We start from the raw sequence: 27,242 nt of genomic DNA, 5'->3' as shown, positions 1-27,242 counted from the left end.
TCAGTCAGAGGTCACAGACTCTTAGTCTTCTCTCCACAGGAAGCTTAATCATTTGTATGCTATAACTAAAAAACAGGAATTCATAAACCAAAAGAATCTTTGGCAGCTGTCTTTTTAGGACAAAATATGACTGCTCCTGGAGAGCTGCCACGATTTCAAACAATGTTTATAATAATGAGCCCAGAGTAAAACAAAGGAAACCAAGATTCATTTACACATGCCCTGAGAAAGCCCTGAGAAAGAGAAATGCTTTGCCCTCATTCACATCTGAAACTGCTCAATTTTTCTACGAAATTTTTTATATAGTGGCCAATTTTCTGACTAGAGGAATATGAATTACAGTTTCAAAAGAAACTGGCCCTCTGCTTGCTATGAATGATAGCTCCAATTATTCCAGATGCTGATTAGAAAATGGCATTCAGTACAGAACATAGCTCCAACTATTTTCTTTTTAAGAATGAAAAAGATTTCTAACTCACAGCTTTTTAAAATTTGACAGATGATTCACATATAAAATTCACCCTTTCAGAGTACAGTTCAGTGATTTTGGGTATGTTCACAAAATTGTTCAGAGGTGTAGCTACGTGCTAGATGTCAGTTCCTCTCCACATGAGTACAACATAAATGAACAAAGAAACTAGAAACCAGAAACTAAAGCAGAAACTAAAGAGACTGGTTACCTGCAGGAGATGGGCAGGTAAAGAAGGTGGGAGGGGGGCGGGGATAGGACAGTAGAGACGAAGTGGGATTAACCCTTTTCTGGGTAACCACATCAAAGTGGACAGGAAAGAAAAGAAAGAACCTAAGTAACTTTCGATACCAGTGCTTTGACCTGAACCTGTAAAGCTAAAAACAAAAGAACTGTACACAGCTGTAGTCTAGTTGGTACATTGGCTGCTCACAGAAGTATGGGTTAGCAATTCTGAAAGCATCCTGTGCACATACTAGGAGTGAACAAATAAGTAAATATATTGTAGAAACCGAGAGCTCACTTTTTCATTGTCTGAAAAAGAACTTAAAATAAGACAAGGAGGAAAGCTAGAATTAAACCTCATGGAATTGGATTAGAATTAGAAGTATCAGTCTGAAGTCATGGTTTTGATGGATAATGATGGTTGGATGTACATGTATACAGATTCATTCATGTGTATAAGTAAATATACGTATGTCTCCTCTCTTTACTAAAGGACCCTAAAAGCAATGAGAATCCAACAGCCATGAGCTTGCCTAAAACAGATTTTTTCTAAATACCATTCTCCAGTGAAAGAACCTAGGGCTTCTTGAAGAAGAGGTTAATTCCACACAGATACTCTTCAAACAGGCCAATCATGAAAACCAAAGGAAACCTGGGGCACTTCTCCAGTTAGCCAACCCAATAGTTGAGACGTTCTCTACAGAGTTTGTCGTAGGATGCTTTGTCAAACAAGACTAGGTTATTGAGCTTGTCACAAACTCTGCCTTCAGACTTCTTTTTGGCCTGGCCCCTGGATTTGTTCACTGGGTCTTTGTCTTTCTTGGCCGACTTTCCAGCATCTTTCTTCCTCTTGTCATCTTTGAGTGGCACAGTGAAGCTGAAAGAGCAGATGCTACCTCTGCCACCTTGCTAAGATGTTGGTCCAAAAGGCTAGTCTTCTAATTTTAGAGGTAAGGAACCCAAAGTTTACATTTTGAGTTGACTTCCAGAGGCCTCACAGCTATCAAGGTGCACAACCAGGATTTTATTCCGCATCAGCTCAGCTACAAACGACGGCTCCTTTTACTACATCACTTCCAATTTCTATACAACATTTTTTTTTACACTTGAGCTGCTTCTTTTTGAAATAGCTTCATAACATTTTGATTTCTGATTCATAATTTAAGGCTTTCAGAAATGAGAGTGGCCAGTCTTTTCACTCCCTCTGAGGTTGTATGAAATGGCAGATCTTTCTCCCTAGAGCAGACTGTAAGGTGAAAACGTGGGGCAGGATGCGGCGTAGACCTCAGTGGACAAAGGCTAGAGTCCCACGTCAGCCAATTCCTAGCTGCCACTTAACATTGCTGTGACTCCGTTTCCTTGCCAGTTAAATGGAGGTGACAATCATACCTACCCCACAGAATTGTGTGCATGCGTGTTCAGCCGCTCAGCCATGTCCAACTCTTTGGGACTTCATGGATGGTAGCCCACCAGGCTCCTCTGTTTATGGGATTCTCCAGGCAAGAATACCGGAGTGGGTTGCCATTTCTCAAGCTAGGGATTGAAGCCGCATCTCCTGCACTGCAGGTGGATTCTTTACCACTGGGCTGCCATACAATTTTACATACAGAATTGTGAGGAAAATTCAATACATCAACACATAAAAAGCATTTAGAGGACCTCTCTGGTGGTCCAGTGGCCAAGACTCTGTGCTCTCACTGCCAGAGGCCCAGGTTTGATTCCTAATCAGGGAACTAGACCCACATGCTGCAACTATAAGCTCACATGTGTCAACTACACATTGTCATTTGCCATCTGCCTCTGCAGGAATTCCTTGTGACTCAGCTGGTAAAGAATCTGCCCGCAATGCAGGAGACCTGGGTTTGATCCCTGGGTTGGGAAAATGCCCTGGAGAAGGGAAAGGCTACGCACTCCGGTATTCTGGCCAGGAGAATTCCATGGGTCTATGGGGTCGCAAAAAGTCGAACATGACTGAGGGACTTTCACTTCGCTTCGCTTCACTTCTGCGGGAACTGATTTCTGTGCTGCTGCAGCTCTTGACCTTCAACACGCCCTGAAGGGAATTCAGGAATGGGGCACTCTGTGTTCTGGGAAAAGTGGCAGAACAGGTCTTCGGAGAGTTAAATATTTTCGGGAACTGATTTTCTGAGCCCAATCCTTGCATCTCCTCGTCTCTAGAAAAGTACTAAATCCCTTCATAGGGGACATCAGCTCCTTGTGACTAGAAGAAAACTTTTGCAAATCAGGCGAAAACTTTTGCCTGATTGAATGAACTCCCCCTTCACCAAAACCACATGTATACCGACTGTCCCCCCATCACTGAGGAGCAGCTTCTCAGCACTATCTGAGGTGCTGTCTCCTGGGCTGCAGTCCTCATTTTGCCCCAGAGAAAACTTAACTAGCAACTCTCACTTTGTGCATCTTTTTAAGCTGACACATACCACAACTAAAGATCCCACATGTGACAGCAAAGACCCAATGCAACCAAATCCAAAATAAATAAATACTTAAATTAAAAAAAAAACAAAAACCATTTCTTACAGTGCCTAAAGTATTCCCACATGGCTCAGTGGTAAAGACCCCTCCTGCCAATGCAGGAGACACAGTTTCAAGCCCTGGGTGGGGAAGATCCCCTGGGAGAGGAAATGGGAACCCACTCCGGTATTCTTGCCGGGGAAATCCCATGGACAGAGGAGCCTGATGGGCTACAGTTCATGGGGTTGCAAAGAGTCAGACACGACTTAGCAACTAAATAATAACAACAACAAGGGAAAACAAATGAGTCCAAAGAGGTAGAAGAAAAAAAGCAGCGTCTGATTAGATACAGAATTCCCGATATCTTGTTTCCTCTGAACACTACCGAAGCTCCCCAGTTTAAAAACGGCAATAAATCCACACTAAATCTTATTTATTGAGTTAAAGGGTAAAATTTTTAAATTGCTAAGTTCTGCCTGGCAGGTAAAATCAATCAAATTATATATGAATCAAATCTGTTCTCACCTTAAAAAGATATGAGTGTACTTGATAAAAGGTAGGAGAAAGAACACTTTTTTTTCTTTTACTAGTTTCAGTTTCTAGGAAAAAGAAACATACTTTGAAAATTCTTCTGCCTGGATTTCATTGGCCAATAAAAAACCGCTGAATATGTACTTTGACTAAAACAAACTGCAATTGAATACACTTCTTTCCTGTGTCTTTCACTTCTAGTGAGATTCTCTAAGCCACAAGACACAGCTGCCCAGAACCTATTTCTTAACTGTAAGTACTTTGAAATGAAGCATTTCTTTAAAACTTATCTCAGCACTTAAAAAAGAAATTTCTCTTTAAAAGTATTTGATTTCCTTGTTTCTATTTCTCAACTATAGAGAAATGTTTTTATTTGAGGTTCAGCAGAAGGACCGATGTTTTCTTGACTAATTGTTTTAACTGTAGTAAATTGAGCCATATTCAACATGTGCCAAGCATGTGTGAGATGCCACACTTTTCATAAGGTAGTCTTGAATCATCAACTACTGCTTTCAGCAGGAAACATATAGTAGTCATTGTGTCTATAACTGGGTCATGAATTTCACTGTTTGTTTCATACAGAGGTATGTTTACTTGTGCTGGTCTAATGTCTTTGTATTTTGTAAACATTTTGCTTGGTTTTTGAAACTTGGGTTTTGAAACTATTCTACTTGAAAACATAAGATGAAATTTTGTAGATTTAGCTAAAGCATGAGAACAATGAACGAATGAGAATAAATCTTGAGAATCCTTGAATGTGAATTTTTGGTAAGAAAGTAAGGAAAACAGACTAGAATGCTTCAAACTTAAATTCTAGTGCTTTATTTATATGTGTAAAGAAAGAGACCATTTCTCACTATACATTTGTGAGCTTTCAAGATGAGAAGTTATGAGATGAAAATGCTTCCATCCAAATTAAAAAAAAAAATTTAACATGGATAAACACCAGAAAGAAGAGGAAAATTGAAGCGATATATTCTTTAATATTAATGCAATTAGTGTAGTATATTAATACTATTAGAAAGATAAGGGGCTATCCTTTTGAAGATGGCTAAGGCTATCCTTAGAAAGGCTTTCCTTGCTAAGGCTATCCTTAGAAAGATGATGTGTTCCAAGACTGGAAAGACAGGTATAAGATTAATTGTGATTATTAATGAGTGAAATGACGATGTTTAAATGGTGAACCAAATCCTGCAAGGTTTCTGGCCATTGAGGTCATCCCATGAAAGGAGTCTTCTGAGGGAAGGAGTCCCAGTCTCTCTTCCAAGCCTCTCCGCCAAGATCCTCATTTCAATTCCTCCCGCCTCCACTCTGCCTTTTCTCCTGAGTGGCCCCTGTCAGCTCTTTCATCACTCACTCTGCTCTGTGGGATCAAAGTTGGCAAGAAATGGAACAACCGTGTAGTCACTCAGTGATGGGCAGAGTTGCCAGCCATGGGGAGGGAACTGTAGACTCTCTTGAACCCCCGCTAAATTAAACACAGACACTTCACACACTGGGCACCCAGCAGTGTTTGCTAAAGTGGGTTCGATCTGCAGGTATTTTTGATTTTGTTTTCAGTTCTGCTGGGTCTTCACTGCAGCACACAGGCTCTCCTTGTGGTTTGGAGCATGGACTTGTGTGATTGGAAGGTGGATGCCTAACCATCAGACCACCAGGGAAGCCCTATATCAGCAGTTATTCTTTTTACTTTTTAAATTTTTACTTATTTATGGCTGGGTTGGGTCTTTGTTGCTGCCCAGGTTTTCCCTAGTTGTGGCAAGCAGGGGCTCCCCTCTAGTCCTGGTACACGAGCTTCTCATTCCAGTGGCTTCTCCTGAGGGGCTCTAAGGTGCGCAGGCTTCCATAGTTGCCACATGGGCTTAGCTGCCCCTTGGCATGTGGAATCTTCCTGGACCATGGATCAAACCTGGGTCCCCTACATTTACAGGTGGATTCTTAACCACTGGACCACCAGGGAAATCCTACAGTTATTCTTAACAGAAGAGAAATAAAAACGCCCAGAGATGTGGGTTACAAAGTATCCATGGTAAAGTCACTGATGCTCCATTCTCCTGAGATGCACTGGCACACAGCCCAGGGGTGAGCGGGGCTAGTTCAGCCTGTGCTCCTTGACCAGCTGGAGGCCCTGGCATGACTGCATCTACCTGGAGAAGAGGAAGGCATTTTTTTTCAGATTCTCACCAAGGTGGGTCTATGAAGAAGGGCTACATTACTCTACATGACAGCACCCTACGGCAGATGGGGCAGCAGACCTGGGGGGTCTCAGTCAGATTCCTGGACCTCAGCCCAGCCCACCTAAATCACAATCTCCGGAGATAGTGCCCAAGAATCTACATCATAAACAGCCTCTCCGAGTGGCTTTTACGCACTGAAGCATTGAAGAACACTGGACGGAGGAGACAGGCTTATAGACAAGGTCCCAGAAATTCTTAGAAACATTGCCAGGCACTAAAGTGATGTCGGGGAATTTGTCTTTTGTTATCTTGCCCTCAACTCCTGGCTGTTGATCTTTAACCTTGAGGGGTTACAGTTAAACACCATCAGGGACTTAATGGCTGAAGCAACGAGATTTGCAGTTGGATGTTTTGTGTTTCTTTTTCTTTTATATTTTATTGCAACCTAAAGGATCCCTAGCGAAGGCAACAGCAACCTACTCCAGTACTCTTGCCTGGAGAATCCCATGGACGGGGGAGCCTGGTAGGCTGCAGTCCATGGGGTAGCTAAGAGTCGGACACAACTGAGCGACTTCACTTTCACTTTTCACTTTCATGCATTGGAGAAGGAAATGGCAACCTACTCCAGTGTTCCTGCCTGGAGAATCCCAGGGACGGCGGAGCCTGGTGGGCTGCCGTCTATGGGGTCACACAGAGTCGGACACGACTGAAGCGACTTAGCAGTAGCAGCAGCAAAGGATCCCTAGAGTTGTGAAATGCTATTTAAGCCTCAGAGAAGCAAGTGTGTTTGTTTTCTCTCCCACTTGATGACTATCAGAGAGTTGAGTAAGAACTTGAATAAGTTCTTGAGAAACAACTCTCATGTGAGAAGATACAAGATCTTTTACAGGATAAGATACATTGGTCAAAAAAGAAGTCTGGGATGCTGGTTCTTACTGCTGTTTGCTCTGAGCCAGGCTGGATGGAGCAAGCTTCCCCACTGCTATAGGAAACCTTCCCGAGAAATGAAATTTGAAACCTCCTGGGGCCCCCACTCTCTGTTTGCTTCTCTGTGCTGAAGTCCACAGGTGCACCTGGGGCCTCACCATTTTTCATATTCAAAAGAGGAAGTCAAAAGAAATGAAAGAAACAGAAACCAACCAGAACTTTGACTTTGGGACTAAAAACTGTTTAGGCCCCTGTAAACTTTCCAATAAACTAACTGGCAGTCAGCACACAGCTGCTGGATACAAAATATTCATATTACCATTGGTGGACTTCAAAAGCACTCAGAGGATGCTCCAGTCTCTGCTTTCAGGGCTAACAGGAGCCAATCTGAATACACAAACACATGTAGTATATACTGAGTGAAGACAGTCAAGGGAAGGAAAGGATGGCTAGATAATTGCAGGCAAGTTTTTATTCTGAAATCTTCAGAAAATTATAATTAAATATTCACATAATGATATTAAAAATCACAGCATAAGTTTTCCACATGGCTCAGTGGTAAAGAATCCTCCTGCAAAGCAGGAGACACAGGAGATGCAGGTTCAATCCCTGGGTTGGGAAGATCCCTTGGAGGAGAAAATGGCAACCCACTCCAGTATTCTCGCCTGGAAAATTCTATAGATAGAGGAGCCTGGTGGGCTACAGTCCACAAGGTCACAAAGACTCAGAAGCAACTGAGCATGAGAGAGTCAAACAGACAAACAAACATGTTTTTCCTGAAAGAGATCATGAGAAGCATATCAATTCATTCATTCATTCCTGAGTTTCATGAAATTCATAAATGCTAACTGTTTCCAGGCATTGGCTAGGGTCTAAGGAGAAAAATATTCAGACAGCTATAGGATAATCGGTGCAAACCTACACATTATTTTTTGGTCACTGCATTTTCTCTTTGTTTCCAAAATGGGTATTTCTTGCTTTGATTATAAAAGGAATAACTGCTAATTGTAAAACAAAGCTTTTTTCAGACAATGTACAAAATTACAAAGGTAGTTAAAAATATCTATCAACCAGGAACCTAGTGACAACCCCACTGTGCTCGGTTCTCTGTGCTGAAGAGAGAAAATGTGCCAACATTTTGTATAGCCTTTCCTGGTTGTTTTGTTCTGATATCTGAAGATGAAAAGGAAAGGTAAAAGAAAGTTCAAACATACTTTAAAAAAAAAAAAGCATTTCCTGCAATGCCTTTTCTTCCCAGGCCCCAGAAATGGGAAACCATCACTCAAAAGGATGGGTTCTGTCATGTGAGTACTGAGGTTTGGAATGTGGGCTGCCTGGCAGTCTAAGGAGTTCGGGAAAGAACTGCCACTGCTTAAGTGGTTTCCAGGGATGAGCGCTAGGCTGTGTCTGATGCACTCCAGCTGTAGCCAGGACGACACACTGAGACTAGTACCAGGAGCGCTAATGGGCACCTACTGTGAGCCAGGCCCTCCACTGAGATTTGGAGATACCTCAGCGGACAAAGCCCACAAATATTCCCTGCCCTGGTAAAGCTTACATGCAGGATTGGGAGCTTCCTTTTCCTAAAATCAAGACAATTATTGTTTTTTTTTTTAAAAAAAAAAAGGTGCACAACAGAAATGGCATGACTGCAGTTTGTTGGAGAAGGCAATGGCACCCCACTCCAGTACTCCACTCCAGCACTCTTGCCTGGAAAATCCATGGACGGAGGAGCCTGGTGGGCTGCAGTCCATGGGGTCGCTGAGAGTCGGACATGACTGAGCAACTTCACTTTCACTTTTCACTTTCATGCATTGGAGAAGGAAATGGCAACCCACTCCAGTGTTCTTGCCTGGAGAATCCCAGGGACGGGGAAGCCTAGTGGGCTGCTGTCTATGGGGTTGCTCAGAGTCGGACACGACTGGGCGACTTAGCAGCAGCAGCAGCAGTAGCAGCAGCAGTTTGTTTACTTTCTTTGTCATGAATCCACAGAAGGAGTTTGTTCTGAAAGCTATGGTTGCTTCTTGTTATTAAAAAAAAAAATAGGCATGTACGCAGGAAGTAGAATCTGAGGCCAGCCTGTGTGTGTGCTGAGCTAAATCGCTTCAGTCACGTATGACTCTTTGCCACCCCATGGGCCATAGCTTGCCTGGCTCCTCTGTCCATGGGATTCTCCAGGCAAGAATACTGCAGTGGGTTGCCATGCCCTCCTCCAGGGGATCTTCCTGACCTAGGGATCAAATCTGGGTCTCCTGTATTGGCAGGCAGGTTCTTTACCAAAGTCATGCCACCTGGGAAGCCCTCTTAAGGGGTGCTAAAGTCAGCAGGGCCAGGAGTAGGGTGCTGGTGATGATATTTCTGTCTGTCTTATTTCCTGATCAGAAGTGAGCTGATCAGTCCACTCATCTGATGAAAACTTTTAAAAATGTATTATAAATGCCTGGTGAGGCTGGGTGACTCCTACAGACAGAGCGACAGGGGGCCAGGAAGGAGTAGGGCCCCAACCTCTGTCTCCGGGACAGGGACCAGCCCGGGTCCTAGCCTCGATACCCCCCTAGCGGCCCCCAAGGTGCAAGCCGCCTGGAGCCAGCTTGGCCCTGATCGCCTCTGACCCTGCCCTCCGGCTCCCCGTTGGCTGCCCCCGGGGGAAAAAGGTCAAAGTCGGCCCCAGCAGAGGAGAAAGGCGGGTGCACAACCCACATCCTGGAAGGCCGAGTGTGGGTGCCTTGTGAACACCGCACGTCGCGGGCACTCTCCATCCTGAGAGGCGAGCAGTCACCCAGGGGAGAACCCCACCCCGCCCTCCGCCCCGCCTTGCCTCCCCGCGGAGACCACACCTCCCCGCGGGCACTGGAAAGGCATGCGAGCGAGTTCTCAGCCCTAAAGGGCAAAGCCGAGACTTGCTGGGCAGAGACGGTTTGATAACTTGGTTCTGCCTAACGCGGACCTACTCGTCGGCACACACTCTGTCCTGCCCTTGTCACGGGCCCCCCTTGACCCTCCTCTCGGCAAGGGAGCCAGAGCCCAGGCAGAGTGGCAAGTTCACTTCCTTCTCTCGCCTGGTGAACCTGCCCTTGAAGACAGACACCTCCTCCCTACACAAAGAGACCCACAAATAACACACGCCCACCACCACCACCACCATCCCTTCCTGCTTTTTGTTCACTTGCTAGAACCTTCTTTCGCATTGTTTCCTGAGAGATCCACAGTGGTTAGCATCTCTCATTGTAAAAAAGCAGTAAGAAGTCATTATGGCACACTGAAAAAAATCAAAAACCAAAATAAAAAGCCACCTTAATGTATATAAAAAATACAAACCTAATAAATTTTAAATAATCTTCACCTATTCTGAATGCATTTTACAGTGCTTTACACACAAAAAAAAAAAAGAAAAAGAAAGAAAGAAATTCTTTAGGATGGTTCCTAAGAATTATAAGGGGGAAAAGCAACCAGAGTTCAGAAATATTACAGCTATATTTACACCATATACTACTAGGATTTGGGAATATATATTTTTTTACAGCTTTTGTGATAGATTGCTTTTGTATTTTTCGCTCTAAGTCCTATGGGGGCTTTTCCTTTTTCCATATTCTCTTTTATATTCTGTTCTTTATTTTTTGGAAATAATTTTAGACTTATGAAAAGTATTGCAAAGTAACACATAGAAAGACAAGCAATAACAAATGTTGGCCATGATGACAGAAACTGCAAACAGAACCCAACCATTTTGGAAAATAGTTTGAAGTAGTTGGAAACGCTAAACATGGCTTTGATGGTATAGTGGTGAGCATAGCTACTTTCCAAATAGCTAAACATAAGTTAGCATTTTGACCCAGCAATTCTACTTTCAGATATGCCCAAGAGAAATGAAAATACATGTCCTCACAAAATCCTGTGTGGTAGGCAGATTATAATAGGAGCATTATTCATAGTAACAAAAAAGTAGAAACAACCTCAATATCCATTCACTGATGACTGGATAAACACAAAATGGTCTATCCACATAATGGAATATTATTCAGCAGTTTAAAAAAAGTGCTAATACATGTTGTCACAAGACTGAGCCTTGAAAACATTATGCTAATAAAGGACATCAGTCACAAAAGATCATATATTCTCTGATTCCATTTATATGAAATGACTAGAATAAGCAAAGCAATAGAGACAAAAAGCACATTAGATGTTGTTTGGAGGTGGAGGAGGCAAGAGGAAAGAGGAGTAACTGATGATGTGGGTTTTCTTTAGAGGGTGTGCGTGAACATATTTCACAATTAGATTATGGTGGTGGTTGTGCAACTATAAATAGGCTAAAATCACTGAACTATATCCATTTGGAATGAGTGAATTCTATAGTATGTAAAATGACCAGTCCAGTGGTTAAGAAGACTCTGCATTTCCACTGTGGTAGGGCTGGGGGGGACAGGGTGTGCAAGTTCAGTCCCTGGTAGGGGAACTAGGATCCCGCATGCTCCACAGGGCAGCCAAAAAAAAAAAAAAGAAAAGAAAACCACTGGCTACTATATTGTATGTAAAATGAGTGTAAAATATATCTCAATAAAATATTTTTTAAATAACACACAGAGTCCCCATACAGCCCTCACCTGGCTTTCCCAGTTAATATTTTACAAACCATAGTATAAATATCGAAACCAGGAAATTGATGTTGGCAAACTACCATCAACTAATTAACCTATGGATCTATCTTATCCAAGCGTTACCAGTTGTCCCACTCACATCCTGAGAAAGAGAAAGCAGCTCCTGCCACCTTGGAACCTGAGCACGTGAGCTAGACTTTGGTCAGCTGTGAGCTGGCCTGGCACTCACACCAGGATGTTGGGTTTCTGGAGGGGTGGTTTGGAGATATAATTGACAGATAACATTATATTAGTTTCACTTGTACAACATAATGATCTGACATGTGTATATGTTGTGAAATGATGATCACAGTAAATCATTAACATCCATCACCACACAGGTACAAGATTTTTTCTTGAGATGAGAACTTTTAAGACTTATTCTCTTAGAAACTTTGAAATATGCAATACATGTTAGTAATGATAGTCACCATGCTGTATATCACCTCCCAAGACCTATTTATTTTAAAACTGCAAATTTATACTGCTAGATAGTATAGCTTGTTGTTACTTCACCCATTTCACCTACACCCCACCCCTTACCTCTGACAACCCCCAACCTGCTCTCCATATACATAGTTTGGTTTGCTTATTTTAGATTCCAGGTATAAGTGAGATCATACTGTGTGTATCTTGCTCTGTCTGACTTATTTCACTTAGTATAATGATAGCTCAGTTGGTAAAAAATCCGCCTGCAATGCGGGAGACCTGGGTTTGATCCCTGGGTTGGGAAGATCCCCTGGAGAAGTGAAAGGCTGCCCACTCCAGTATTCTGGCCTGGAGAATTCCATGGATTGTATACCATAGGGTCGCAAAGAGTCGGACACGACTGAGCAACGTTCACTTAATGCCTTTAAGGTCCATCCATATTGTCCTTCGTGCTGGGTCCTGATGCTCTCCTCTAGCACACGAACAATTTCACAAAGCATCAACATCAGCTAAGACCATGAGGGATCAAATAAAAATACTAGCACTCCATAATCAAATTTGAACACAGATGAACTTTAAACATTATCCAAGCCATAAAATATCAAACACTTCCCTTTCTTGAATGATATGAGTGATTGCTGTTTCTTTACCTATTGCATGGTTAGACATGCTCTAGTCACCCCTACTCCATAGATAAGATTTATTAATATATCCAGTCATAGCATTGTCTCCACTCTCTGGAACACATCAGTATGTCCCACTACTGACAATTACTAACTTTGGTCACTTGACTAAGATAGGGTCTGCCAGCTTATCCACTGGAGAGCTGCTATTTTTCCCTTTGTAATTAGTCAGTAGCCTGTGGGGTGATACTTTGAGATCATGTAAATGTGTTGCTTCTCATCATACTTTTGAAATCTATAATTAGCATCTATCTGTGAGCCTTGCCTGTAACAATTATTACTGTTGCTGTGCTTAGTTGCTCAGTCGTGTCTGACCCTTTGTGACCCCATGGACTGTAGCTTGCCAGGCTCCTCCATCCATGGGAATTCTCCAGGCCAGAACGCTGGAGTGGGTTGTCAGGCCCTCCTCCAGGGGATTTTCCCAAACCAGGGATCGAACCCAGGTCTCCCACATTGGAGGTGGATCTGAGCCATCAGGGAAGCCCAAGAATACTGGAGTGGGTATCCTATCACTTCTCCAGGGGAACTTCCTGGCCCAGGAATTGAATGGGGTTCTCCTGCATTCCAGGCAGATTCTTTACCAGCTGAGCTTCCAGGGAAGCCCCAATTATTACTGTAGCATTTGCCAAATGATAATCTTATATTTCCACCACTCCTTTATTAATTAATGGGAAATCTACCAAAAGAAAGCACTGTCCCTTCTCCCTCATTTTAAAATTTATTCTTTTATTTGTATCAGTACTTGCATGTGTGCTAAGTTGCTTCAGTCATGTTCGACTCTTTGCAACCCTATGGACTGTAGCCCTCCAGGTTTCTCTGTTCATGGGATTTTCCAGGCAAGAATACTGGAGTGATTTGCCATTTCCTCCTTCAGGGAATCTTCCTAACCCAGGGATTGAACCAGCCATCTCTTATTGGCAGGCAGGTTTTTATTTATTTATTTAAATTTATTTATTTTAAGTGGAGGCTAATTACTTTACAATATTGTATTGGTTTTGCCATACATCAAAGGTTTTTACTTTTACCACTAGCGCCACCTCAGTATAGAATTATGGATAGTTACTTCGCCTATAAGTTATAATCCAATATTGACATTGTTTGGTTACTCATATTGTCCCGGATTTAGCTACTGGAAGAGCCATTAGTTTGGGTCTGAGGCCCTGTCTCTAGTCCAATTTTGAACTTTTTCACCTTGTGATTCCACAAGAAGTTCCAGGCTTATCTTGTACTTTACCTGCCCCAGTCCTGGAATCAGCCATTTCTCCAATAAACTCAGGCTCTTTTTTTAAAATTGGAAAATGGCATTTAGAAACCAAGATTTGGGCACAAGATATGTTCATTGACAGTGGGCTGTTTTTGCTTCTAGGTCCTCTCAACAGAGAGGGCTAGGAAATATTTATGTATTCATACATATGCACAAACTTCCCTGGTGGCTCAGCGGTAAAGAATTCACCCACCAATGCAGGAGATGTGGGGGCTTTGATCCCTGGGTAGAAAAGACCCCTGGAGAAGGAAATGATAACCCACTCCAGTACTCTTGCCTGGAGAATCCCATGGACAGAGGAACCTGGTAGACTATAATCCATGGGGTCGTGAAAAGCTGAACACGACTTAGCAACTAAACAACAAATAACAACATACACACACATTTCTGTATGTGTGTGTGTGTGTGTGTAAAGCTGTTGTTTGTTGCCTCGGTGGCTTCCTAAGTGCTTGTCTTGAACTTTGACAGGGTTACTGCCCATTTCTAAGTTCTAAGCGACTGTGCTAAGTTGCTTCAGTCGTGTCTGATTCTGTGTGACCCCATGGACTGTAGCCTGCCAGGCTCTTCTGTCCTTGGGATTCTCCAGGCAAGAATACTGGAGTGGGTTTCCATGCCCTCCTCCAGGGGCTCTTCCCAACCCAGGGATTGCACCCATGTCTCTTATGTCTCCTGCGTTGGCAGGCATGTTCTTTATCACTGAGTCACCTGGGAAGCCCTCTTATTGTATAACTATAATCCTTTAATTAAAGTTTAGAAAAATATATGTTTGTATACTGCACTCACCAATGGAAAGGGAAATACCTAGAGCTATTTCTGATGGTAGAAATGTTTAACAGGTATGAACATTTAGAAGAACATTTTAAAGCTTCTTCTGTCTAAAAAATAAAAATAAACTCGTTCTATCCTCATCCAAAAACACTGAGTATTCTTCACATGAGGCTGTTGCTAGGACTCAGGGGACAATTTATAATGATAGATCTGGCTAATTTACAATTAGCTCCACTGGATTATAGAAAAAGTAAGAAAGTTCCAGAAAAACATCTACTTCTGCTTTACTGATTACGCCAAAGACTTTGTGTGGATTACAACAATCTTAAAGAGATGGGAATACCAGACCACCACACCTGCCTCCTGAAAAATCTGTATACAGGTCAAGAAGCAAGAGTTAGAGCCGGACATGGAATGATAGACTGGTTCCAAACTAGGAAAGGAATACGTCAGGGCTGTATACTGTCGCTCTGCTTATTTAACTTATATGCAGAGTATGTCATGTGAAATGCCAGACTGGATAAAGCATAAGCTGGAATCAAGATTGCTGGTAAAAATATCAGTAACCTCAGATATGCAGATGACACCACCTTTATGGCAGAAAGCGAAGACTAAATAAAGAGCCTCTTGATGAAAGTGAAACAGGAGAGTGAAAAATCTGGCTTAAAACTCAACATTCAAAAAACTAAGATCATGGCATCTGGTCCCATCACCTCATGGCAAATAGATGGGGAAACAAGAAAAACAGAGACAGATTTACTCTTCTTGGGCTTCAAAATCACTGCAGGTGGTGACTGCAGCCATGAAGTTAAAAGATGCTTACTCCTCAGAAGAAAAGCTATGACCAACATAGACAGCATATTAAAAAGCAGAGACATTACTTTGCAGACAAAGGTCCATCTAGTCAAAGCTGTGGCTTTTCCAGTAGTAATGTATAGATGTGAGAGTTGGACCATAAGGAAAGCTGAGCACCGAAGAACTGATGCTTCTGAAATGTATTGGAGAAGACTCTTGAGAGTCCCTTGGACTGCAAGGAGATCAAGCCAGTCAATCCTAAAGGAAATCAATCCTGAATATTCATTGGAAAGACTGATGCTGAAGCTGAAACTCCAATACTTTGGCCACCTGATGTGAAGAGGGGACTCATTGGAAAAGACCCTGATGCGGGGAAGGATTGTAGGCAAGAGGAGAAGGGGACGACAGAGGATGAGATGGTCGGACGGCATCACCAACTCGATGGACATGAGTTTGAGCAAGCTCCAGGAGTTGGTGATGGACAGGGAAGCTTGGCATGCTGCAGTCCATGGGGTCACAAAGAGTCGGACACAACTGAACAACTGAGCTGAAAATGAAGCCTGGGCAGATTTAGGCATGTTTGAATCATTGCTGATGCACTGTCCCTGTGTGGATAAATATCCAAGGTGTTGCCCTGTGTTGTGTACTGCTCTCCTTTTTTTGTTATGGGCACTACCCAACTATCCAGCTTACCTCAGACATGACTGAGCAGTGAAATCTAGAAAAGAAACCAGTGAACTCAAGAAATAGAAAAAGTAATATAGAACAACTGAGGTAATTTGCTTGTTTTTGAAACTGCCCTATGAGGAAAACAATACAAGAAAGCAAATGGTATAATCATATTGCCTGAGTATCCGGAAGCATTGTGTTTTCAATTTTAGTGTTTTTCTTTTGTCCTGATTCTGAAGTGGAAATGTATTACATCTCAGTGTCTAACACACTGTGAGTGAATTAAGCATATAACAAGTACTTAATTCAAGAAGACAATGAAAAGTACCTTCTATGAGCCTAATGCTTAATGTGATGATAACAGAATAAATGGGAAGAGAGGGTTCCAGTTCTCAAGGAGATCACGACAAACCAATGACAATGCCACAATGCAGTCAGTCAATGCTCTGAAGAGCAGGCTGTTTAGCTGAGAGCAAAGGAAGGAACAGGGCCTGTGGAGTGAGCTGGAGAAGTGAATTTCACAATTTACTTAAAGTCTCAGAGCCTCCCTTTCCTCATCAGCTCCGTAAAGGTAATAGTTCGTACTTAGCAGGGGCTGTTGTAACATGAGGTGGGCAGTGTGAGTCTAGTACAGTGCCCGATATAGGGTGGCATCTCAGTAAATATTAACTGATACTTTTGCCAAGAATTATTTGTGGAAATGATCAAAAGAAATTTCCTTGCTGCATTTTTGTACATTTTAGCCACTCTCCTTTATATGAGTCTGATTTTTTTAAATTGTTCATTAAATTCATCCTTGGACGTTATCTTATTTAATGCTCTCAATGATCAAATGAGGTGGATAGATCAGACACCACTTCCATTTCACAGATGAGTAAGAGGAAATTTAAATGACTAGTTAAATGACTAGGCTGATCAAAGACTAGCCCAAGATCACACAGTTTGCTGCTGCTGCTGCTGCTGCTAAGTCACTTCAGTCGTGTCCGACTCTGTGCGACCCCATAGATGGCAGCCCACCAGGCTCCACCATCCCTAGGATTCTCCAGGCATGAACACTGGAGTGGGTTGCCATTTCCTTCTCCAATGCATGAAAGTGAAAAGGGAAAGTGAAGTCACTCAGTAGTGTCCGACTCCTAGCGACCCCATGGACTGCAGCCCACCAAGCTCCTCCATCCATGGGATTTTCCAGGCAAGAGTACTAGAGTGGGTTGCCATTGCCTTCTCTGTCACACAGTTTAGAAAAATAGAATTTGAGCAAAGATATTCTCACTCCTGGGTATTCCCTGGTAGCTCAACTGGTAAAAAATCTTCCTGCATTGCAGGAGACCCCAATTCAATTCCTGGGTTGGGAAGATCCCCTGGAGAAGGGAAAGGCTACCCACTCCAATATTCTGGCCTGGGGAATTCCACAGACAGAAGAGCCTAGCGGGCTACAGTCCATGGGGTCACAAAGAGCCAGACATGACTGAGTAACTAAGCGCAGCACAGCACATTCTCACTCCAAATCAAATCAGGGACTTTCCTGGCAGTCCAATGGTTAGGACTTTGCCTTCCAATGCAGGGGATGCAAGAGAGATCACTGGTTGGGGAGGGAGCAAAGATCCCATATGCCTTGACCAAAACAGAAACAATACTTTAACAACTTCAATAAAGACTTTAAAAAATGGTTCACATCAAAAAAAATGTTTTTTTAATCAAATCAATATTTAATTACCCCACACTGCCTCTCAGGATGGAGAGAAATTAGGACAAACCTAACAAAATGTATTTCATAATAAGCTTTGCTTGGGCATGCTATCTTTGCTTGCCCCCTAACAAGGCTTCAGGTAAATTTCAGGTGAAGGATCAACTTGGATGCAGGAAGATTGGAGAGGATTACTGTCATATCCCTGGAGAATGGATAGGCTACCCATTCCAGCATTCTTGGATTTCCTTGGTGGCTTAGATGGTAAAGAACCTGCCTGCAATGTGGGAGACCTGGGTTTGAGCCCTGGGTTGGGAATACCCCCTGGGGAAGGGATAGGGAACCCACTCCAGTGTTCTTGCCTAGAGAACCCATGGACAGAGGAGCCTGGTGTTCTACTGTCCACGGGGTCGCAAAAAGTCGGACACAACTGAATGACTAACACTTTGACTTTTGACAGTGATATTGTGGTTTATACATATTTGAATTTCATTCCTGTTCAGGGTACAGAGCTCCTAAAATCTTGGGAATTTATTAAGTGATAAAAGTGATAAAGGTGTCTTGTTATTCATAACAAGCTCCTCTCAGCTACAGAGTTTATGCTAATGAAGGAACTTTTGGAAAACCCTTGAGGATGGGGGCTGGTTGCCAGGGGAACCAACCTGTGATTGTTGTTGTTGTTGTTCAGTCGTGTCCGACTCTTTGCAGCTTCGTGAACTGCAGCACGCCAGGCTTCCCTGTCATTCACAATCTCCTGGAGTTTGCTCAAACTCATGTCCATTGAGTTGGCGATGCCATCCAACCATATCATCCTCTGCCACCCCCTTCTCCTCTTGCCTTCAATCTTACCCAGCATCAAGGTATTTTCCAATGAGTCAGCTCCTCACATCAGGTGGTCAAAGTTTGGAGTTTCAGCTTCAGCATCAGTTCTTCTAATGAATATTCAGGATTGATTTCCTTTAGGATTTACTAGGGGTGGAACGTTCAGCCCCACCTCCCAGACTTCAAGGCAGGGAGGGGAGAAGAGTTTGGAGACTGAATTCAATCACCAATGGCCAATGATTTCATCAATTACACCTATGCAATGAAGCCTCCATAAAACCCCAAAAGGACAGAGTTCAGAGAGTTTGGGGGTTTGTGTGCTTGGAGAGTGATGCACCCCAAACTCCACAGGCTCTGAAGCTCCCCTTAGATATCTTTTCATCTGATTGTCCATCTGTATCCTTTAAAACCCTTTGTAGTATATCAATAACAGAATAATAAACTGTTTTCCTGAGTTCTGTGAACCACTTCAGCAAATTCATGGAAATGAAGAAGGGATCATGGGAACCTCTGATCTACCTGGTCAGAAGCACAGGTGAGGACTTCCCTGGTGGCTCACTGGATTGGAAGTCTGCCTGCCAATGCAGGGGCACATGTGTTTGATCCCTGGTCTTGGAAGATTCCACATGCTATGGGATGTGCGCTACAACCACTGAGCCCAGGCGCTATAGCCCTTGAGCAGCAACCACTGAGCCCATGTGCTGCAAAACTACTGAAGCCCGTGTGCCTAGAGCCTGCACTCCTCAGCAAGGGAAGCCGTCGCAGGGAGAAGCCGGTGCCCCCCAATGAAGAGTAGCCTCCACTTGTTGCAACCTGAGAAAGCCCGCGGGCAGTGATGAAGACCCTGTACAACCAAAAAATTTTAAAATGAATAAATGAAAGAAATGCTTTAAAAAAAGCACAGGTAACAATGTGGATGTACAGTGGATATCTGAAGTAGGAGAGGGAGGGCAGGCCTGTGGGACTGAGCCTTTAATACGTGGAATCTGACACTGTTTACAGGTGGCAGTGTCAGAACTGAGCTGAATTGCCCTGTACGGGCAGGCTCCCCAAGATGACTGTACTCTTGCTCTCTCTGTTCATCCTCTGCCCGACCAGTCCCTGTGTCACCTACATTCTACTCAGATGACTGACCTTCCCCAATCAGTGGATGCCTGCGTCCTTGCCAGCGACCCCAGCTATTAATTGTTCTAGGTTTTAGATCAGAACATTTCCACCCTGAGAGCTTATCAAAAGTGAAAGTGAAGTTGCTCAGTCGAGTCCAACTCTTTTCGACCCCATGGACTGTAGCCCGCCAGGCTCCTCTGTCCATGGGATTCTCCAGGCAAGAGTACTGGAGTGGGTTGCCATTTCCTTCTCCAGGGGATCTTCCCAACCCTGGGATCAAGCCCAGGTCTCTGGCATCTGCTGCATTGGCAGGCAGATTCTTTACCACTAGCGCCACTTGGGAAGCTATCTGTCTCCCAGAGTTTACTCAAAGATGTTATCTAACTATCTCATCCTCTGCTGCCTCTCCTAGAACCTGTACGAGAGAAAGCTCATGCAACAAAGAAGATCCAGTGCAACTGAGAGTAATAAATAAATTTTTAAAATGTGAGATCCCTCTATCCATGAAATTGAGGCAGGATGTAGATGGAACCGCCCCTGCCCCTGCCCCTGCCCCCAGGGTAAATCTCAGGGTAAAATTCACTTTCTGTGGATGGAAACCCCATGACAAGAGTTAAGGGAGGAGGCTAGGCCCTGCCTAGATCACATATTTCTCATTCTTGAAGTCAGAAGACCTCCTGTAGACTGAAACTCCAAGACAACAATAGCAGGACAATTAAGGGAGGACTCTGGGCCCTGCCCAGACCACATATTTCTTGTTATCAAAGTCAGATCCCCAACCACACATGCACAGAAAGGTCCCCTGGTGGTCAAAGGCTAATGATGCCAAGGAATGCTCCACCCTTTTGCCTTTTTGGTAGAATCCATTTTGGCTAAGAGATAAGAGATGCGTGTGCACACACACATGGGAGGATCCTGTGATATACCAAATATAGACTGTGAACCAGGCAAACCAAAATGATTGGCCAAGGAAACCCAGAAGAAATGCCACATGAAACTGTTCAGACTGCCTCGAGGGCAAAACTCAGTGACTCTCTCTCTCTGAGTGCCCCCCTTGAATCTATCCACATGTACTGTGCTCTATTCCTCCTAATAAACACTTTATTTGTTTCACTGCTTTCTGTCTTTGCGGGAATTCTTTTTTGCAAAGCCAGGAAGTCAGGGTCTTGTCACTGACCACAGGTCTAGTGGTTAGGATCTGGTGCTCTCATCGCCGTGACCCAGATTCAATCTCTGGCCGGTGAGCCCAAACCCCACTTCAAGCTGCTGCAGACTGAGGCTCCCCAAGATCAGATCTGGTATGGCAACTCGGGAATTTGGAAAGTCAAAGTAAACCACGGGCTTCGCCCAGCTGTCACTTACAGCCCCTGACTTTTACTCCTGCCTTCTTTCTCTCATCTCCCCTTCACTTTCTTTTCAAGATTCAAATAATGCTTGGGTGACAGTTGATGCTGTCCTCTGGGACAAAATGGAAACGCAGTTTCCAACCGAGCAGGAGCCCAAAACGTCTCTGTCTCTCCCTTGCTCTCACTGTCTCTCTCTCACTGTCCTGTGTGAAACCCTCCACTACAGTTTTCTTTTCCACTTTACTCCCACAACAAGTTCTCTTTCTCACTTCTTATCTCCTTATATATCCTTCTTCTAGGGAAGGATTTCTTGGATATCATTCCTAAGCTGCATCCCAGCCACTCTCTTACTCTGTGTTGTCTGTGTCAGACAAAATCACCAGATGATTCTTAATTCTATCTCAGCTGCTAGGAAGACAGAGCAAAGGATTTTGGGGTTCTTCTGTTGTCTAGTCTCTCACCTCACTCAACGCCCAGAAATCTACTCTGAGAATTTCTCTGCCTGCTGGGCCTCAAACCTTGAGCCCCATGCCGTCTTCCATAGTGCTCAACTCCAATTTCCCCAAGTTTTTTCTTTGCATCTATTGGACCCCTTCATTCGAGGCCTTGGTAGCCTACACATTCTGCTAGGGACAGCCTATTAGACTGGCTGCTACCCAGAAGTCTGAATCATAAGTTTGTAAATGCTCAGTCACGAGGAATACACCCCAGCATGGGAAGACTTATCGTAGGACGTAAGCTCTACAGACAAAGGATCCCTCCTAAGGAAAGTCCTGGCAACCAGTTTACACTTAGCTTGAAAGCCCTTCTCTAATTGTTGGGTGGGGTGTCCTTCATGTGGTATCACAGGGGCCAGAGATATCTGGTCAGAAATCAATGGGAGAGAAGAGGATGCTTGAAATCCCATTAGGTCCAAAGAGAATTTAGGGGATGCCCTGCACCCCTTCAGGTTAAAACCTCCTGGTAAAAGTTTCTGGGATGATGGATTCCATTCTAGGAGCACTGTCTTATTCTCAGTTGCAGGTTACTCAACATAGGAGGATCCCCCTCCAAGTCAGAAAAAACATCTCTGGAGTGTATCCTTAAGAACTGGAAATTCTTTAAAACTGAAGGGTTAAAGAAGGAGAAACTTAAATTCTACTGTAGCAGTGCCCGGACTTTGTTTAAGTTGGGAAATGGAGAAAAATGGCCTGAAAATGGGTCTCTAAATTATAATAACCTTCTGCAATTGCATCTTTATTGCCACCAGATGAGAAAGTGGAGTGAGATTTCCTATATTCAGGCTTTCACAGTCCTTTACCAAAATCCTACCATATGTAGCTCCGGTAATTTAAAACCTGGAGAACCAGAAGACTCTCCCAACACTTTAGACGATCCCCTTCTAAGCTCTCTGATCTCTCAAGGTGGAAAACCTAGCACATCCTCCTCCTGACAGTATTCCCACTTAGCCAGACCACCCCTCATATTAGGCAGAAACTCCAAAAATTACAACTTGGCCCACAAACACCCACGTCCCAGCTCCCAGATGTGGCCTTTGGGGTATTTAATAATCAAGACCAAGCTCAGGAGGAAGAGAGAACCCAACATGAGAAGACAGGCCAGGGCTCGTGCAAAACTGATAGCTATTGCTATCAGTCATGCTTTGTGGCCTCAGGGGGGCCATGAAAACTCAACTATTCATCTGTAAATAAGATCAACAAGAAGAAATGCTACAAATGCAAGTCAACTGGCCACTGTGCCCAAGACTGCCAGAAAGAACCACTCCACCCGGGCTATGCCCAGATAGCAAACAAACAGGTCATCGGAAGAGGGACTGCCCCCAGTCCTGAAGGGGAAGGGGGACTTTGGCTCCTGAGATGGCCATTCTGGACAAATGGCGTGGCCCTGGGGATTTTGGCGGCTCCCCCCACTGAGATGCTAATCTCCATCAAGGATCCCTGGGTAGTCCTTGACTCCCATAGCAGAAAAGAAAATTGATTACTTAATTGATACAGGAGCCACTTGACTTTGTCTTAATTTTTCACACTGGACCTCTCTCCTCCAAAAGCTGTACTGTGACTGGTGTCGATGGAAAGCCTTGCACTCATTATTTTACTGGGCATTTCACTTGCCAATTTAAACAGCAGTGGATTTTGTATGCCTTTTTAGTTGTGCCTCAGTGTCCTACCCCATCCTTAGGAGAGATCTTCTGAGCTCCCCTGGGGCCATACTCAGGTCAGGAAGCCCTGAGCAGGCTTTTATCTTGACTCTGACTAAGATAGACCAGCCAGCAAGGTCCTATTCCCAGCCATATCCTACGGGCAGTAGACCCTTAATGAGATAAAGGAACCCCTGCAAGGGCAGTAAAGGCCCAACCTGTAAGAATGAGCCTTAGGCCAGAACCTGTCTATACAATAAAGCTGGAAGGGAAGAAGGGTTTACAACCCCTCATGGATAAATTCCTAAAAGCTGACTCCATGAGTCAGATTATTCCCCTTTTTACTTTAGTTCTGCAAATCCTCCCCTTCTGGTCTATAAAAGAAACTGGCATCCAGACCCTGATAAGATGGTTATTTTGAGACATTAGTCAACTATCCTCACGGTCAGTCGGCTTTCCGAATAAAGTCGCATTCCTTGCCTCAACATCTCATCTCTTGGATTTATTGGCCTGTTGTACTGCAAGCAAAGTGAGCTTGGACTCATTAACAGGCAGGTGTGAGTCAAGTTTTATTTGGGGCAAATGAGGTCTATAGCCCGAGAGACAGCTTCTCAGATAGCTCTGAGGAACTGCTCTAAGAAGGTCAGAGGGGAGGTCGGTATGTATATGATTTTAGTGAAGAGGACACGTGCCATCAAGCATGCATTTTGGCAGAAGGTTGCTGCAAATCACATGAAGCAGTTGTCTCCGTTAATGGTTTTTGTTCTTTTCTAGATATGAGACGATGTGAGAGATGGGCTCATAAAATCTTGTCTCAAAAATATCTAACTCTCTGAAGGCCTGTTCCCTAGAGCACAGAGTGCTTCATTCCTAATTTCCTTTCAAGAACTCCTTTCAGGGCGTGTTGAAAGTCAGCAACTGGAGTGGTTAATGACTTAGTTTTTGTGGCACCAGAGAATGTGTGACACTTTTTAGTTGGCATGGCTTTGCAGGTGGCACAGTGGTAAAGAATCTACCTGCCAGTGCTGGAGACTCAGGAAACAAGGGTTTGATCCCTGCGTCAGGATGATCCCCTAGAGGAGGAAAGGGCAAACCACTCCAGTGTTCTTGCCTGGGAAATCCCATGGACAGAGGAGCCTGGTGGGCTATAGTCTATGCGGTCACAAAGAGTCAGACACGACTGTGCACACACACGTGCAATTTACACAGGTTTCCTCATCTGTTTCCCTGTCTTGTGTGGAGACCAGATAGCTGTTTAAAACAGTACTTACAAGCCTGTCTCATTCCCTAACTCCAAAAGAAGCATCTGTTCCTTTAACCGATTCAGTGACTCCCTTCCTCCAGGAGCCTCTGTAGAAACAGGTTCTTCCAAGATCAGCCAGCAACTTGATCTAAACTGCCTCACTCGCCTGTGAAGCAGAGTCCCTGAAAACAGGCTTCCAAGAGCAACCTCCAGACTACTGACACCAAGTTTTTCCTTTCAGACCACACCCGCTTAAGACCCTGCATCGACAATGCAAGCTGCAGCTTCTCCAGTGGTCATTGTAACTCAGCCTGGAGTTGTCAGCGGTCCAGCACCTCAAAACTCCAACTGGCAGACGGGCATGTGTGATTGTTTCAGCGACTGCGGTGTCTGTAAGTGCTGGGATAACCTGTAACTGACTCAGAAGTGAATTTTAACCTTGTTGTTGTCCAGTCACTAAGTTGTATATAACTCTGGGTGACCCCATGGGCTGTAGCATGCCAGGGTCCTCTGTCCTCCACAATTTCCCAGAGTTTACTCATATCCTTCTTTCATTTCTTCCTTATGGTGTAATAAAAGTTCCCCTCTCACTCCTGCCTGTCAGGCAGTGCTTTGCTAACAGAAAAATCCTGTACCGATTGTAGGTTCATTCTTCTTCACCCTTCAAAGGATAGTCTTACTCCTTAAAAAAAGTTCTGGAGTTAACGTAACTGTAAAAAAAAAGCCAGTGATTTGAGCAATGAACAGGCTTGGCCTAATCGTTATAAATAGACCATACATTATATTAGAAGAGACATTTAAAGTTTAACTTGTTTAAAAAGAAAAAAGACTGCTTTTGTTATACATCAATTAAACTCATTACAGTTACACTGTGGCCCGTACACAAGGGTTCATTTTCATCCATGGTTTCAGCATGAGCTCACATGAGCATTATTTTTATTTATACATTTAGGATTGTTATACAGACAAGAATAAAGAATTCTTAAGGCAATTAACGGCTCAGTGGGTAAAATATCTCTAACTCTGCTTCATTTTCTGTTTTGTTTCATTTTCTGAGATCTAAGTAAACCTGAGAGAAGAAAAGTTTGGGGTAAGATGTGCATGTCAGAGAGGCCAAATGCTTAGTTCTCAACACCAAGCAAGAAACAAACCTGCCTACAAAATAAAAAAATGAAACAAATTTTACTCTGAGGTTTTTTGTACATTTATTTCTTATTTTTACCTGTTTCAAATCTACCCAGTGTTCTGAGACAGGGAAGGAAAACCTTTTAACCTTTAACTTGGCAGAGGAATTAAGATTTGGAATGGGGTTGATAATTACATTGAAAAGCGTAGAGGGGAAGAACCACCTGGGACGTGGAACCACTGAGCTTGTTGATTTGCTCTCCTTGTCCTGCTGCATGACCCGGGCTGATGACTTGCACTTCTCAGGAGGTTAGTTCAACATCTGCAAATCATAGTGATCATGAAACCGCAATAATAAAACCTTCTAAAGAGGAATATTCTAGTCCTCCAAACCCTGGTATTGTTACTTGAATAAGTGAATTACAAGTTCTAATATGAGCTTAAAACCTTCCCATAGAATTTCTTAAATCACAGATTGGACCAAATCGTTCTCCCTTCTTAAAATATTTCAGAAGTTCCTCATGACTTCCGTGACCCTCTCTGAACACTCATGCTTCCAAATCATCCAGTCTCCACCCTGCCTTGGAGCCAGCTTCATCGCCATTCTTCCCTATCCCTGGTTCCAGCCACGTTATGTGTAACCAGCCATTGCCAAGACAAACCAAGTTATCTAAAGAGGCTCTTTCCCCTTTCCTCAATCTATAAAATTCCTAATCATCATTACATATTCAGATCAAGCAATAGCATCTTCCCAGAACACTGAAGGCCCCATTCCTGGGAGTGACACCTTGGTATCTTGAGTAGGTTCCTGTTGGAGAACTTTTCACATTATTTGACCTCACTCCTGGACTTCAGACAGAGGCATTATGGGTAGTGACGATAACCTCTGGAACAGGGCCGGGTTTCAGTGAGTCATTCAATACATGGAAGAAGGCAGTACTAGCGGGGTTGGGGGGAAGCTGATGTGATGTTGAACAGAAGCAGTGAGGATGGCCTTGGCAGCAGACTAAGGCCCCAGGGCTTGGAACTCCCACCCATGAGCACACCCTAACTCTCAACCATGGTGGAGGGCAGAATGGAGTAATTTGTCCCTCTGATTTCACGCATCCAGGTCTCTGCGGCACATTTTGCTTCACGTGCCTTGCGTGTCAAGTTGCATCTGATATGAATGAATGCTGTCTGTGCGGAACAAGTGTCGCAATGAGGACCCTCTACAGGACTCGATATGGCATTCCGGTAAATCTTTTACAATATCGTATAGTTCGAATATGCACCCACATTTAAAATAATTGTGATAAACATGGAGGCCACTTGATGGTATCTGTCAACTGAACGGGTCTTCCCAGGTGGCACTAGTGGTAGGAAACTCCTACCAACCAAATTTAGTTGATGCCTGTGGGCCTGCTAAGTTGCTTCAGCTGTGTCCTACTCTTTGTGACCCTGTGGGCTGTAGCCTGCCAGGCTCCTATGTCCATGGGATTCTTCAGGCAAGAATACTGGAGTGGGTTGCCATGCCCTCCTCCAGGGGATCTTCCTGACCCAAGGATCAAACCAGCGCCTTATGTTTCCTGCATTGGCGGGCAGGTTCTTTAGCACTAACGCCACCTGGGATGCCCCCTTCATTACACCATAAGCTTCACTTACGTAACAGAAGATTTTAGTGCTCTCCAGAAACAGAATCAAAAGGAGATAGAGATGATGCGAATATAGATATATAAAGAGAGCAAGAAAT

The 27,242-nt window shown here is 43.8% G+C and overlaps 1 protein-coding gene across 1 annotated transcript in view; it reads left to right on the top strand.

Annotated features, from left to right (window-relative positions):
- Positions 1 to 3,857: 3,857 nt before the first annotated feature.
- The window catches only part of LOC120861517 (placenta-specific gene 8 protein), a 33,307-nt gene continuing 9,922 nt past the window's right edge, over positions 3,858 to 27,242 (top strand). Inside the window, exons 1-3 of the mRNA XM_040237238.1 lie at positions 3,858 to 3,952; positions 24,627 to 24,777; positions 26,622 to 26,746. Of these exons, the coding sequence (XP_040093172.1) occupies positions 24,657 to 24,777; positions 26,622 to 26,746 (246 nt within the window). The 5' untranslated portion in view covers positions 3,858 to 3,952; positions 24,627 to 24,656. The remainder of the gene's footprint in view (positions 3,953 to 24,626; positions 24,778 to 26,621; positions 26,747 to 27,242) is intronic.

The sequence above is a fragment of the Oryx dammah genome, unplaced genomic scaffold (assembly GCF_014754425.2).
Source record: "Oryx dammah isolate SB20612 unplaced genomic scaffold, SCBI_Odam_1.1 HiC_scaffold_3, whole genome shotgun sequence".
In the NCBI taxonomy this organism is placed as follows: Eukaryota; Metazoa; Chordata; class Mammalia; order Artiodactyla; family Bovidae; genus Oryx; species Oryx dammah.
Note: the sequence above shows the minus strand (reverse complement) of the source record. Positions and strands in the feature narration are given on the sequence as shown.